General features: G+C 40.6%; 2 protein-coding genes across 2 annotated transcripts in view; both read right to left on the bottom strand.

Annotated features, from left to right (window-relative positions):
- Positions 1–4,925, bottom strand: part of LOC108244221 (carboxypeptidase A2-like) — an 11,896-nt gene extending 6,971 nt beyond the window's left edge. The window contains exons 1-8 of the mRNA XM_017430215.3: positions 4,797–4,925; positions 4,138–4,219; positions 3,187–3,321; positions 3,016–3,114; positions 1,433–1,534; positions 1,148–1,249; positions 953–1,063; positions 645–735 (exon numbers count right to left, since the gene is read on the bottom strand). Coding sequence (XP_017285704.2) covers positions 645–735; positions 953–1,063; positions 1,148–1,249; positions 1,433–1,534; positions 3,016–3,114; positions 3,187–3,321; positions 4,138–4,219; positions 4,797–4,861 — 787 coding nt within the window. The 5' untranslated portion in view covers positions 4,862–4,925. The remainder of the gene's footprint in view (positions 1–644; positions 736–952; positions 1,064–1,147; positions 1,250–1,432; positions 1,535–3,015; positions 3,115–3,186; positions 3,322–4,137; positions 4,220–4,796) is intronic.
- The window catches only part of LOC108244213 (copine-8), a 148,406-nt gene continuing 137,823 nt past the window's right edge, over positions 4,862–15,444 (bottom strand). Inside the window, exon 21 of the mRNA XM_017430195.3 lies at positions 4,862–4,992. Coding sequence (XP_017285684.2) covers positions 4,924–4,992 — 69 coding nt within the window. The 3' untranslated portion in view covers positions 4,862–4,923. The remainder of the gene's footprint in view (positions 4,993–15,444) is intronic.

Here is a 15,444-nt window from a genome sequence, read left to right as displayed (position 1 = left end):
CCTGTTAGGTCTGCCACGCCCATCTCCACCTGCTTGTAATTATTCTCTCTCACCTGTGTCCATTTTCCTCATTATCCTCTGTCTTTAAGTACCGGTCTTTCTCATTCACTACTCACTGGATCATTCCGCTTTGTCTGCTCGTTGCCTTGCCATGTCCTGCCTTTCACCTAGTTTTGGATTTAGTTTTTGTTAGTCTTTGCTGCCTCGTCAGCCCTTTTGTTTTTGTCTGTTATTTAAGTTAATAAATTAGTTTTATTTTCTTCCATCATGAGTCTGCGTTCTGGGTTCGCCGCCTTAGTCCCACCTTCTGACATGTATTGTGTGAACCTGCACACATAGTGGCAGCTAAGGCTTAGGTACTCATGAAGAAAGGAGTTGTTTCTGTGACTAAAAAAGGTACAAGATGACCTAATGTTCAAAACGCTCCTACCCAATCGTAGGCAAGACTAGAACAGTTTTTGTCTTGTGCAATTTGACAGTGAAAAGCCTTAAAGGGGCACCATGAAAAGCATTGCTCTTACATGACTCTGACCTGGGCCAAGAGATGCAAATTTTAAAGGCAGACATTCTATTTACCCACGAGTGGAAATTCAAATTCATCTATGTAAGTTAAAATAAATAAATAAAAACTGTTCAATACTGACCACCAAAGCCTGCATCCCAGTTCCTGTTGGGATCGACTCCACGGCACACGGATCCTGGGATTTGGGAGCGGGTCTTACGCCACATACGATCCTGTCCATCACACAGCACCAGTCGGTATGCATTTTATTTTTTGCTAATGATTTAAAAGGCGCTTTAACTATTAAACAATTTCAAATGAGACAGAGTACTTCACTCACTTCTGGAAAGAGTTCAGATACAGCTTATACGCAACATAAAAATAGGATTGATATTGAAAAACAAAGAAACAAAACAAAACTTCAGCAGGAGAAGCATGATGGTGGCATACGTGGGTGTGGGTGTGAACGTAACCGTCGGGGTTGGCCAGGATCAGCATGTAAATGTCCATGGTGTTCAGAAGGGAGGTCAGGGACGCGTCACGACCATAATCAGTGGCAATCTAAGCAGGAACACATGGCGCACATTAAAAAGAAAGCTCTAAAAATGAAACACATATACAGTATATGTCAGGATTAGAGAGTACCTTGTTGGCTGTCCACACCCCTGTGGCCTGAGACACCCACTCTCTGGAGTGGATCCCTGTGTCGATCCAGATAGCAGGGCGCTTGTTGCCACCAGTGCTGAACTAAACACAAAATTAACAAATAATGATGCTGCAGAGAGTCTTCTACACCTTGGCTTTTTGGTCACCATTGATGATTGATGTGCTGAAAAAGGCCATTATTCAAGCCAAACCCTTTACATAACCACATTCCCTGATACACATTCATTGCAGATGTTGAGTGAGGCTCTAATGGGAGTGTCCTACCTTGAGCACATACATGGGTCTGTTCTCATAAGATCTGCCAATTTCCAGCTTGGTCACCAGGTTTGAGTGCTGAGCCACCAGCGTATCCATCCAACTGTAGATCTGTAAAGATTTAGATCAAGCATGACAATATAGACCTATGAGATCTGTCTGATACAAACGGAAACAATTAGATGTCACTTCAGGACCAGGGGTAAATGCAGTATAAATTGTAATAGTATAAAATATAATAGTATTAAAGTTGAGCTGATCTGAAAACAGTAAGATTTCACCACAGAATTGTGCAGCATTTGGGGAAGCAAAATTGGATTTTGCGCTTCCATTTAATTCACAAAGCTCCAACAAAGGGAGATGTGTGCATTAAACTGTGCTGCCAAAGAAACCGCATTTGTGTGCCGACATTAAAAAAAGGTATTATGCATGCATTTAAAGGAAAACCTGCCCAACTTTGTACAAATGTGCATTCCTGCATAATGTACATTATTTAAAAAACCAGCACTGATTGTGACACACAGTTTGTGTGAAATATTTACCCTCTCCTGAGAGCTGGTGGTAATTGTATCTCAAGAGAAGAAAGAAAAACAGAGGAAGAGGAGCAATTTGCTGCACTGTTGTCCTCACAAAAATCGCTGCCAAGTTAGTAAAGATATAAGTCATCCCTTATTCCAGTGATGACTGTCAGACAATGTTGCATCTACAGATAAACTGCCCAAAAAAGTGGAAAAACTCCTGTTGTTGCTGTGTTATATTCAGAAAATTAAATCATATGATTACAGAACAATTGAACAGAAAGTGCTTCATATCCAGAGGTTAACAAAATGAACGCTGTCACTTTTGTACCTGATGTATGTGTTTGTGGGGAAAAAAACACATCAGGGACAAATGTGGGCCATCCTATAACAGATTGCTTTGTGACTCTAATGCTAAAAAGGAGCAAATGTTGGGTGCAAGTGATGGAGCATAAAATAGGCATTGCACAATCTTAGTGAATCCAGACCTCAATATATGGGGTTTTTTTTTGTTCTCAGATGAACGAACTAACAAATGCTGCCTTCATATTACAGCTTTAATGGATCAAACTGATCTGCAGTGATTTTATTGATTTTGCTGTTTGATTAGTACATGAAATGTTACCATCCCTACTCTCAAGCTGATTCTAAATGCAGCACGGGTGAACTAATGAGCTACGTTTCCATGGTTACAGCCAGGGGCTTCTGCTGACCAGTGACACCAAATGACAAAGACAGAAAAATGTTCCAAATAACTCGAGCCTTGTAAACAAGGTTTTGGGAAAGAAAGCTTTTCCAGAGCAGAGTATTTCGTTGAAAATTTACAGCTGACCTTATCATCTGTTGCCACCTCGTGCCAAATAAGAAACCCCAGCATTTCAGCCTTCTGTTCTGCATATTCTCCTGCATTGTTGTAGTTGTCTCTTGGCTTATTCCCTTAGTTTTTCAGTTATAGCTACAGTATTTAGATGCCACCTTCCCTCCATAATTGTCAGTAGTTTGTTAAGTTGCCAGGGTTTGATGACGCTCAGCTGGGTTATAATGTAAAACCATGCAGCTGAACGCTAAACCTACTGTCTCCAGACGATGATAGGCTCCGAAGTTGAAGCTCTTAGTGTTGCGCTCCATCATCTGGTTCACCTCCATCTCTGCTCTCTCCTGGTTGAGAAGCTCCTGAATGTGACATGCAAGAAATGTGAAATTTTTTCCCCAAATCTCTGCCCAGTTTCTCAGAGGAGCACAAACCTGAAGGTCGTCAATCATGACAGTGAAGGGGATGTTGTGGTCATGGAGGTAGCCCTTCACGGAGCTCAGACTGGAGCGGGGCACACGGATGTCTACAGGACGTTCAGTGGAGACTGGGTGGAGCCAGAAGTCCAGCTGCAGTCGAAGAGCCAATGAGAAACCAAACAATGAGCAGCCATAAGTACTGTGCTGTAAATGCAAAATGCAAAAGTTTGAATCCCATTCTTTTTCCCATGCAACAGAAAGTTTATACCCAATCTGCTCGGGTAATCCTGAGACAGAACCCTGTTTTCAGTGTCCTCGAAGTGACAGTTCAACTTTTTTTTTTGAAGTGGTATTCTTTGGAAAGCCTGTGAACAATCAATAACTTACACGTTGTCAATAGTTCTTGGAACAACCTCAGTTTGGAAAAAAAAGAGTTTAGTTCTCACCAGACTGATAAGCTAATGGCTAGTGTGAACGAGGCCACAAACAAAGTGGACTGCTGCAGTCTTAAAACAACTCTAACCTTAAAAATGTCATGAATCATACAAATGCTATTTTGTGCACTTTCCAGTTTTGCATTACTACTGTTGCTACTATTATTACTGTTATTCTGGCACAAATACTATGATATTCCTAATGCTTATCCAATGATTACTTTCTGAAAGTTTCATTTAAATCTGTTCTATGGTTTATGAGATCTTTTGTTAATGCTACAAACAAATGAATATGCACACACACGAGTAAAAACATAATTGTCCTTTTGCCTTTGGTGGCGGGTGATAATAAACAAAGGAAGAGAATTTTACTGCACCAAACTTTGATCGCCAAGTGCTGAACCTGTAAACGTTTTTAACTTCTTGACGTGATAAAGACCCCTCATGACCTCTGTGGGATCAGTGAAATCATAGTTTCCCCATGCAATGTGTGTGTGTGTGTGTGTGTGTGTGTGTGTGTGTGTGTATATACCTCCAATTCCTCTTCAGTCTCCAGCGCTCGCAGCAGCTGGACCTGCTCCTTCGACTGCACATCTATCCTGATGACCTGATCGCTGAAAGAGATCCATTTTCTCTGTAGTTATTGTCGTGGAGGTTCGCTGGCAATTTCAGCGCGAGCTCAGCAGAGGAGAACAGTTCTATTAACTGCCTTCAAACAGAACAAAACTAATCGTTTTTCAATCTTTCTATGAGCCGAGTTGTGCTGTGAATGCCAGTGGTCTGCACCTCTGTTACTTGGCTAGTTCTTTGACAGACCATTATTGGATGTTTGTCACATCCGATCTTCAGCTTATTAAAACCCCAAACAACATTTACTGATATTATTTGACATAACTGTGATTTATTGGGAAGAAAATCCACTTTAGTTGTGCACATCTCGTGTTCCATTGTACTTGCATCAACCCCTCACTGATAAATGTCAATGGAGAGGATAGTATTTATTCATGTCACACAGATTACTTTCCTAGAAATGTAGTCTTTTAAATCAAAGTTAAATAGTCAAAACACAATCTAACAGCAGAGCGATGTAATTAAATTGACGCCTGACTTGTCCCATCAAATTCAGCTGTAAATGGCAAAATGAACACTAAGAAAAACACAACTGTTGGAGGTGCAACCCTATAAACTCACCCAGTGAAGATCCTATCAGCTTTGGCCGCAGCCACGAGCACCAACAGAAGCCAGACACCTCTCATCTCGCACGTACGACTGAACTCTACAACGTGCCCAGGATCGGCTCACCTAACTTTTATGTCCGTCATGAGGCAGGTGGGCTGTTCTCATGTGGGAGAGTCAGCTCACACTTCTGTGAATCACACCACTCTGCCTGGAAAAAAAAAGAAGAGGTTATTTTGAGTAATGAACCTGCTGATGTAGTTTTATTTAATCTTTTCAGTGTGCAGCTGAAGATAGTGTTGGTTTCCCCCCCATAGCTCACTGGCTTTGGAGAATTTTTCACTCTGCCAAAATAAACTTGTTCTTATTGCACAAACTGAGAACACCAGGTGGATTTTGGCTTCACTTTAGTTTGTGCCAATAACCGTGGTTCGGTTTGCCAATGCAGCTACAGCCCGAGACTCCAACATAAATCAACTTTCTTCTCTAATTTTACTTTTATAATAATCTAAACTGACAAAATGTCTAATTTTGATGGATAAACTGTAGAAGTGTAAAGAGAACCAACATCAAAAGACATGTTAAAGTTGCTGCCGTTGGCTTAGTATTATCATGGGAACCTCACACATGTGTCACTCCCTGACTAGTCTTAGTAAGACAGGGAGACAGAAACACACAGTAAAATGTAAGCCTCAAACAGTCACTGTGTGAAAACAGTCATATCGAATGAAAAGAAATCCTAAACTGTAAATGGCCAAAGCTTCTGGATGGCATGCATGTCAATTTTTATGTCTCTACTGTATTTTTTGTAGGAGATTTAAGATGTTAAGAAGACCCATCACTTCCAGTTCTGAGGAGAAGATTCTGAGCCCAGATACGGTGGAAGTCAGTGAGAGGTCGGATGTGCACTCTGACCTCCGGAAGGATGTGAGAGAAAATCGGAAGCCCTATACAGGTGTTAGACACACAAAAATGTCTACACTGGGTTTTTTAGCAAAGTCTCGGAACGTTTTGACAGCTCATAATGTAGAGTGTGACATCACACTCCAAGTTGAATCACAAAATTTAAACTGCAACTCTGTAAAAATACACAATAATATATCAAAGGTAAAGTCCAACTGTCTGTGACCCATTTAAACTCCAAGGAGGCTGGGTGTTTTCCCCAACTCTTTTAAAAACTCCCATTGTTGGAATCACTGACCACCAGGACAAGGACTGCTACCGGTCCACAGATCTGTTATGGGCTACACAGAATAAATACAACGTTTTCTTTAAAAAAAACTCCATATAAGCATATTGATATATACTGGTTTGCATGTATTTTATTTAGAAAAATGACCACTTCTGTTTGTACCTCTTTCCTGCACTTAACACAGTTTTTACATTTGTGTTATACACTGTAGATAATAATTAAGTTTTATTGTAAGCACCTTATTGCATTTTCCAATGTTTGTGATTATCCCCATCTCCCATTAGTTCATCGGGCAGTTGTCCTGTATGAAATTGGTCTGTGTTGCCAAAAAAAAAAAATTGTTTTATGTGAAATGTTTTTGCAAATTTCATCTACATCAGTGGTGTCCGGTCCTGGTCCTGGAGGGCCATTATCCTGCATGTTTTAGTTGTTTCTCTGATGTGACTCACTTGATTTGAGTGAGTGATTAGCAGGCTTCTGCAGAACTTGAAGACCTGCTTGAGGACCAGGATTGGACCCCACTGATCTGCATCATACAATGTAATGCTACCAAAAGTCATAGCACACTATTCCAACTGATTAAATGTATTTTTTAGTTTTTCCAAAGCTGAGGAAGGAGGAGTGAATCACAAATTGGTGATTCATCAACATAGTGATGAATATGACAGAAGAACAGCCAAACAGCTATAAAGGTTCTTCAATGCTCATACCTTCTAATGTCCCAAAACCTTGACATCAGACACACTCAGTATTTGAAATAAACAGGAATATGACCTTCAGTCACGCTTCATCACACGACTAGAGTGTTTCGTTCATATCTCTCATGCTCTTGCGCCAAACCTGCATCCAGAATTAGAAATCTCAAAGAAAAGACTCAAACTACAAAAAAAAAAGACATCTTCTAAATTTGAAGTGCATCCGATTGGCTAATTAAGACCTGTATAGATGATTAACATTCACACACAGTGGACACAGACCTTAAATTTCTACATTATTCTCTAGTTTAGGAGTAAAAGAGAGAATAATAGATGCTTGAATGTAGGCCCAATCACCAGTAGATGGTGGTGTATTACCACATTTAAAAGGTGACTACTGGATTAATCCACCATGATTACAATGACAGTGAGTTACATCAGCTTGGTCACTGTTATTCTGGTCCCATTATTAGGTTTAGTTGTATCCTGGTCAGTAATCTAAATAATTCTGTATGTGTGTTTCAGTCTGATACTGTTTTAAGGGGAACCAGTCTTAGAATGACGCAAGCTTCTTAAAAGTAATTTCTATTATAACAGGAGGTCATTGTGAAGAGAAAGTGCATCCTTTCTTAGTTTAAAAACTAAGGTCTTCAACAGTTCTTTAAAATGAATAAATACACCTTAAAGCGAACAGCAAAACACAACCTCTCACACACTGCCACTTTTTAAGATGAAAGCAGTTGCAGCTCATGAATAATTAAGCACACCTGCAATGCTTCCATAGAGTTTAAGAGAGAAAGAAGCAGCCAGGCGTTGCTGATCAAATCCACTTTTATATCGGCTCATTAGCAACTTGTGATCACCTCTATAAAAGTGGGAGTTTTGGCAATTTGCTGCTCTGGAGCATTCAAGTCTAACATAGTACTAAGGAGGAAATGCATCATCAGTGGTCTTAGGGTTAACAGGTCAGATCCAAACAGTTTGCAGTCAATCATTGTACAAGAAAATAAATAATAAAAAAATAAATAAATCCTAATCAAAGATCAATTAATTAAATCAATGAATACTATTGCCAGTATTCTCAAGTCAGGACTGAATATGTAGACTAATTTATCATGAGGTTAGACACAAACCCACAGAAAAGCTTCAAGTTCAAGTTCTTAAAGTACAATAAGAAAACTGCTGAACTTGTTTGGATGAATTGCCAGGAGGAAAGTTTCAAGAAGATCATGGCATCACATCTTAGGAAAGTTGTATTTGAGCAGTGTCTTTTGGACATATGAGACCATAGAGATCTTTGACGAGAGCAGACAGAGCCATGCTTGGGTAAACAAAAACAGCATATCAGCCCACCTCATACAATATCTAGCTCCTTCTGCTGACAAGCTAACAACAGTAAGTGTACCTCGTCGTTTGACCAGGGCACCGGTGCTACTTTAGGTGCCATATTTGTCTGCTAAATGAGCTCTTTCACACCGATCAAAAGCAAGTGGCTAAGGAAATGGCGTTAAGGAGGAGTGGCTGGAAATATGACTGATCTGTGACGTGTCCCCCTGGCCAGTGAACCAATCAGTCTGCCGACGTCAGATCTGCAGTACGAGTCAGCCCTCATGGAACCCCAGGTTCCTAGGTTCCAACTAGGTCATGGCGGCGAATGCAAAGACTCAGACTCAGGGGTGGAACCTGGGCTTGCCCGACCCAGGCCAGGCCGAGCCTGACAATGCAGAAGGGCCATAACTTTAGAGTTATTGCTAAAGTTATAAGCAAAGATTTTGTGCAATGTGTAGTTCTCAAGCTATATGTCGGGGATGACTGTCAGCTACTACAACACCAAATTTTAGCTCAACATGTATAAAACTGACTGGCCCAGGTCGCTTAGCTGCGGCGGGCATCTTGAATCAGGTTGACTCCGAAAAGTTGATCAGTTGTTGACATGCATTCAGTGATTACTTTGGAGAGTTTCATTAAAATCCGTCCAGTGGTTCATGAGATTTTTTGCTAACACAACAGCACAAAGAGAGACAGAGGATAGAACAGTATTGCCCAATTTTTGCCTTTTGACGGCAAGCGACGTAAACATAACAATTTGTAAAAAATTTATATCATGAAGTTGTTAGAATCTAAACGGCACTTTGAGTAGAAAAAGTATTAAGTAAATAAACATGTTCCCATTTATTTACTTTATCTACTCAAATGTTTTTTTTTTAACAGACTGATAAGGTTGTTGAGTGTCACTCCCAGGGGTCCAACTCACTCGTGTTTCATTAGAGTTTGCAAAGAATTTGGGGGTTGTTTTTGCATTATTCATGAAGGGATCTGCTGCTCGGTGTCAGACTGCAGCTCGCTCAGCCTCCCCGCTCCCCTCAGCTGCTGTGACACCCCGCCAAACCCTCCGTCTTCTCAGAGTTAATAAAAAGAGGTTCGAACATGTCACTTCCCCTCCCTTTCACTCGCAAACAATCCCAGGAGACAAAGCGAGAGGAGGGGGATTAATAGGTGTGGGAGGGCCACAGGGGGACGACGCCAGTAAAGCTGGGACTTCTCCACTCTTTGCCGTGTGGAAATTATTTATTGCGTTTCTGTCTGCGTGTGTCTAAAAGTTTAATGTTGCCCATAAAAAGTGACTTGACATGCAAATGTGGGTGGAGTGTGTGCTTTCCCAACTTTTTGTCCCCTGTCATTTGCCTCTAAAAGCTATACGAGCGAGCCAACTCCCCCCCAACAGCACGATCCACATGACTTCCTCTGCTGCTCTAAAAATAGATCCATTTACATTGCATTTCATGCCTGATCCGTCTCTCAATATTTCAGAGGCCCACCGCTAAAATTGACCATTAATTATTTATCGCTCGCTCGCTCGTCTCATTTTACACCTAGCGTTGATGACGACGTGGTGTTGAACTCGCCGAAACCTAATCAATCTTCTGGGTTTGTTGATTTTTTTTTTAAAATTGTATTTATTATGACCATCGAAACAGCAGGGAGGCAAAAGAAGGCAGATCTGTGTCCATTTGATCTCAGCGCTGTGATGTCTTGGGAGGCCGCGAGCTGCTTCCCTTTACACGTTGGTCAACTGAGCGCGTCGGGTCACGTGACTCTCCCCTCAGTCCAGTCTCCTGGTCAGATGACAGAGGCAAGCAGGGGTCAGTCAACTGTGAGTTCCTCTGCTGAGGAGGGGAAAAAAATATCTCCCCTCTGCTTTCACTGCTCTGTTATTAGAGCTGGAATTCTGTGGCCTATCAGCTGTCTCTCATCCTGTTTTGTCTGCAACAGAAAAACTCAGCGTGCAGGAAGACGACATAATGAGAGCAGAGTGAGCGCAAGAGAAGGACAGCTTCTCTGATCAGTTGCTTCTGATTTATAATGCATCCCGACGTGTGGCTGAACTCCCATGATTTAGTCCACGAATGCTCTTTGACACAGCTGTGAGACTCGAAAGCTGATCTGATTGGCTCAGTACGATTAATAAAGAATACTTCTTTAAAAAGAACACCCTCCTTTTTTATTCATTTTGGCAACATCCTGACAGTAATGCATGCAAGATTGGAATCAACCAGTGACAGTGTTTCTGGGACTTTTTAGTCCACTAGGGGATAGAAAGACTCTGTCACAGCCCTCAGATGCTCAAGCTACAGTAATGTGTGGGAAAACTGCAGGTCCAGTGATATTCAAGTGGAGTTATGTTACATACAAAACTTAACTGGATTTATTCTCTTATGTCTTGTCCCATTTGTGTCTGATGCCCTTTAATGCTGGGAGGACACCGTGGTTGTTGGACTTCCTGAAAATGACTTTCTGTTGCAGCACATGTCCAGAGAGACTCTTTTTATTTGAGATACAAAGCTAACTAAGAGCTAAAAGTCTGTTTTGTATTTTGAAACAGATACAGCCATCAAATCCAAGCTATAAAATCCAAGATGGGAGTTCCTTAAATTGCAATACCACTGACAACCACTTTGCTGACTCCTAAACATTGTAGACTCCATCAAACTATGATGAAAAACACATTAACTTCTTTCATGAAATACAAAGTTAATGAAATGTTTTCATTTGGTAAGAGTAAATTCAATCCTGATCAGCATGCTGATTACTTATAATATAATCCTATAGTTACACTGGTATATATACACAAGTCTGTCTGACAACGTTCAAAATAGTCCAGCTCTACGGTTCAAGATGACAGGTTTAGAAGAGAAACCCAGACATCCCTCTCCCCATTGACACTCTCTAGCTCTTCCTGGCCAGAGAGGATATACAGTATAATCCCTCCAGTGAGTTCTTCTCTCAGTGGGGCATGCTCAAAACCCCTCCATCGGGAACAAACCACCTCAACTGAACCCTTTCGATTCAGAGGAGCACTGGCTCCAGTTCAAGCTTCCCCCAGATGACAGAGCTCCTTCTCTCAAAGACTGAGCCTGGCCCCCCAACAAAGGAAGCTTATTTCAGCTGCTTGTATCTGGACTCTTGTTCTTTTGGTCATGTACATATCTCATGGATATAGGTAAGACATCAAGTTGGATCACAGAGGGATCAGTGAATTAGGAGCTTCGCTTTCCATCCTAACTCCTTCTTTCATGCATCATTCCAGAGCAATCACCTCATTAAATAGCCTCAACCAGTTTGTCAATCTCCTGATCCATCCTGCCATCTCCCGTAAACTTAACTCCCAGATATTTCTACCCTTCCACTTGGGCCAAAGATTCACCCCCTTCTGTCATAGAACAGCAGCTAAGTGCAATTAGTTTAATTAATCTAAACAAACGGACTAAGAGTGATTTGAAGTCCTTGATGTAAAAAAGACCACAAGAAATAGGTCACCTTGTCTTGAATAACAAAACCAGTTTCATCCCAAGGAACCTTTTAGGTGGATGAGTTATGTTTTGAAGAGGTACAACCAATGACTACTTTCTGAATTGGGTTGGCTCCAAAGGTTAATTAGTCGTAGATGTAGATTTTCTGAAAGTTTCTTTAAAATCTGTCCAGTGGTTCATGGGTTATGGTGATAACAGACAGGCACAGTTAAAAACATTATTACCCTTTCGCCTTTGGGCGGTGGGCAATAAAAAGACATCACAAGAGTTCAGTTAAGAAAAAAAAGTCCCTCAGTTTCATAAAACAGACTCTAAACTCTGTGTTTTTTTTTTTAAGCTGCCTTGTTGACAGAAACTTCCACTCACATTCGCTTAGCGGAAATATGCACTCAGGCGTTTACACTGATCTGTGTTAAGATTACATAAGCTCAGAAACAGAGCCACATCTCCAGAAAATGCTCCATGGCACTGTCACATTTCTGCTCTTTGTTTTTGCCAATCGGGCCTTGATAGATCTGTACGTCTGTGTGACATTACAGACGCCCAGACCGGGGCACGCTTGGCTCGGCCGGTTTGTTTCTCACAACACGAGCACAAGCACTCAACGTTATCTGTCTCAATGGCTGCACGTTAATGCTGAAAATCTCTCTTTTTTTTCCTCTCCTCCTTTTAATGCTGTTACTTCTGCATGTTCAAGACAGCACGTCTCCCTGCGGACTAACTCATTACTTTACCTCCCTTTTAAACAAGCGAGCTTACAGCGAGCTGACAATTTGTCCTTTGGGCTGTAGAACGCTGTCAAGAATCCAGCAAACATTAGCCCTGTTTTTTTTTTTTTTTTGCAACAACAGCCACACTGCTACACATACATCAGCACTTCCAAACCTGTAAAATCTGCCTCATTATCCTTTTATTACAAAGTCTTAATTGGCTGACGGAGTAATTATGCTGATTCTGCATCGCTGCGTCGTGTTTATTACATAACAAGCTAAGAAAAGAGCACAACAGCCCAGGAAGGCCTCCACTTCGGTAAAAATAGCTTGACATGCAAAAATAATCGGGGTTATTTTTAGCAACGCCTCGTTCACTTCTAAGAATAGCAGGGAGGGTGTTTTGTATTCATACAAGCCTCTGCCCTGTAGTCGCCAGGGAGTTTTCATCCTTGTGTTTCCTGAGCCGAGCAGACAGACAAAACCTTCTGCAGTGTTGGTGTAGGCTTTTTTTTTCTTTTCTGGTGTGTGTCATCAAAATTTTACACAGTTCCTATTCCATTACTCATCATCACAGCCATCTTCAACGTGCAGGCGCCTCACGGTTGATGAGCTTATATGAGCAGAAACAAGGGAAATAAACCAGGGATAAATGATAGCTCGGGGACCTGAGCGCCTCCCTGTATCAGCTTAAGTGATATTAGAGTCATGCTGAGCTTGTTCAAGTCTGCTTTATTGCTTTAGAATCTCAGCAATCTGAGGAGATGGTCCCTGTAGCAAAGAAGAAGGAGAAGAAAGATGATGGGACATGAATTTTAGAGAGGTCTATGATGAAAGGTATTTTTCAGTGTCAGATAAAACAAGTACGGCAGGAAAGTTTTGAAGAAAAAAATTTAATTTTACATTTTGCAAACTGGAACTGGCACAGTCACACAAATCTTACAAAAAGGCTTCAAAAGGTAATAGGCTCTAGACGTATATTCAGTGAATATTTCCTGAAGGTTTCAATGAAATCCATCTAGTGGTCCTTGTATTTTGCACACACACACACACGCACACACGGACATGGGCAAAAACATAATTGCTCAGCCTTCACCTGTAGGTGATAAGGAATAGACAAACAAGGTTATTCACTCTCAGACATTTAGCAGATGTAGAAGTATCTATAAGTTTAATGCCACAAACCACTAGATCGAAAAAAACATTTGGCTTAAACATAACCATCCGACTTTGCTCGTAAATTCAGCGCAAAGTCAACAATAAATCTTACATGTAACTCGCTCACCGTGTTCTTGTGAAATAACTGCAGGTCTTCAAAGACACAAGTTTTCCCAATTAAATTTTCAGGATTACTCCACCAAACAGCTCCATCTTTATCCCCAAAAAAGGTCATTTTGTATCCACGATGACCAAAACTGTGACAGTAAGATGCCTAACTTGAAGCTTCAAAACTAGTCTGTGATAATACCTGCACAGATAAGTAACCCATGGTGTTGTTTTTATAGGACAGTCTTGAATAACACTAAGAAATACTTAGATTGCCTTAGTATATGCATTAAAAACTGCTCAACGGTTGGGTTAAAGCTGTTGGGTAAAAGGTTGGGGTTTAGTTACACTAAATATTGGGTCAAACAATTTGACCCAGTGGTTAGATCGGAGATGATGCATGCCATTTTTCACAGTCCTCCATTTTAAGCCAGAAGTTGACCAAATGAGGTCTGACTGGACATCTGCTTTAGGGATGTAAAAAGTAAAGCTAGGATGGTTAAAAACAACCTGTAAGAAAATGCTAAACCTGACATTTTTAACAGCTTTAGTTTCCACTAGAGCAGGGGTGTCAAACCCAATGACGCAAGAGGGCCAAAATTAAAAATTTGGTCCTAGCCAAGGGCCAGTCACGATCAATATTTATTAAAAATTACACAAATTAACCTTGGTTTTAGATGTATTATATCAAATCATCCATATAGAAATATCAATGACCTTTTCCCAGTTACAGATTATACTGAATTTAGAGCAAACATACTTTAATGAACACAGACAAATAGACCAAACTTCAAAAAGCACATCATTAGCAGTCATTTCTTACACCTCACTCAGCTTTTAAATGAATATTTAACATTAAAACAGTTTTTTTTAAAAAGTGAGTTTGGGTTCCTAGAAGAGCAATAGCTGGTGATAGGTAGCTGATGCTAATAGCAGTTAGCACCAGCTAACTAGTACAGACCCTAGTTATAATGATCTCATAAAGAATATTTTTGGCTTGTACTTTTATAACATAACATTTTATTAGCTCTAATTTAACAAGTTAGTCATTTTAATCATTTTTTTTGGGGTATAAAACTTGGTATATACCCTAACCCTGCTGAGTTAAAACTACCCAGGGTGGGTTGTCCAGATTCAGTCCAAATTTGATCCAGTGCTGAATATAAATTGGGTTGTTTTTAACCCAGCAGTTTTTAGTGTGAAGCAAGAAAGCTTAGAAAAAGGGGCCTAGCTTAGAATCTAGAAACGAGGTAACCTTGCTCTGGTGAATTGTCAGGATTTGGGTTTTTCTTTGAGTTTCCTTTTGTGTTAAGGGTTATTGTTTTTTCGTGTTTCTGGTTATCCTGTGTTCAGTTTAACTAAGTCTTGTGTATTGGGTTTATTGTTTCTTTTATTTGTTATTCGGTTGTCCTCATGTTTAGTTTTGTCTTTGCTTCTTGTGTTCCTGTCATCATTCACTTGTCCTCAGCCAATCGCTTGTCTTCTTCTTCTTCTTTTGTATTTTATTGGCGGATGGCAACCAACTTAAGGTGCATTTACCGCCACCTGGAGTGTGGTCATCAATCATTTTCAATCTCTTGTCTGCCTGCCACGCCCATCTTCACCTGCCCCAAGTTAGTAATCACTTCTCTTAATTACCTTCAGTTTTTAAAACCTGGTCATCCCCCCCCCACTTACTCAGTGGTTCGTTGTCACTCCCATGTGCTGTCTGATTTTCCTCGTGTCTCTGCCACCCTGGAATTTGCAAGTGTTTTTTATTTAGTTTTTTGTTGCTGTCTCAACAGCCTTTTGTTGTTGTTTCTTTTTGTTTTTTTAATAAATTAGTTTTGCCTGCTGCTCACGATGAGATTGCATATTGGGTTCGCCTCACTAACCACACCTGACGTGAATTTTTCAATTTATTTTCTTTTCTTTAAAAAATAAAAATTCTCAGCATCACTTATTTTTTGTACCTCATTATTCCTCTTCAGGCTCAGGGGGCCGTGGCAC

The sequence above is a fragment of the Kryptolebias marmoratus genome, linkage group LG11, assembly GCF_001649575.2.
Source record: "Kryptolebias marmoratus isolate JLee-2015 linkage group LG11, ASM164957v2, whole genome shotgun sequence".
NCBI lineage: Eukaryota > Metazoa > Chordata > Actinopteri > Cyprinodontiformes > Rivulidae > Kryptolebias > Kryptolebias marmoratus.
This window is presented reverse-complemented; position numbering and strand designations above follow the sequence as displayed.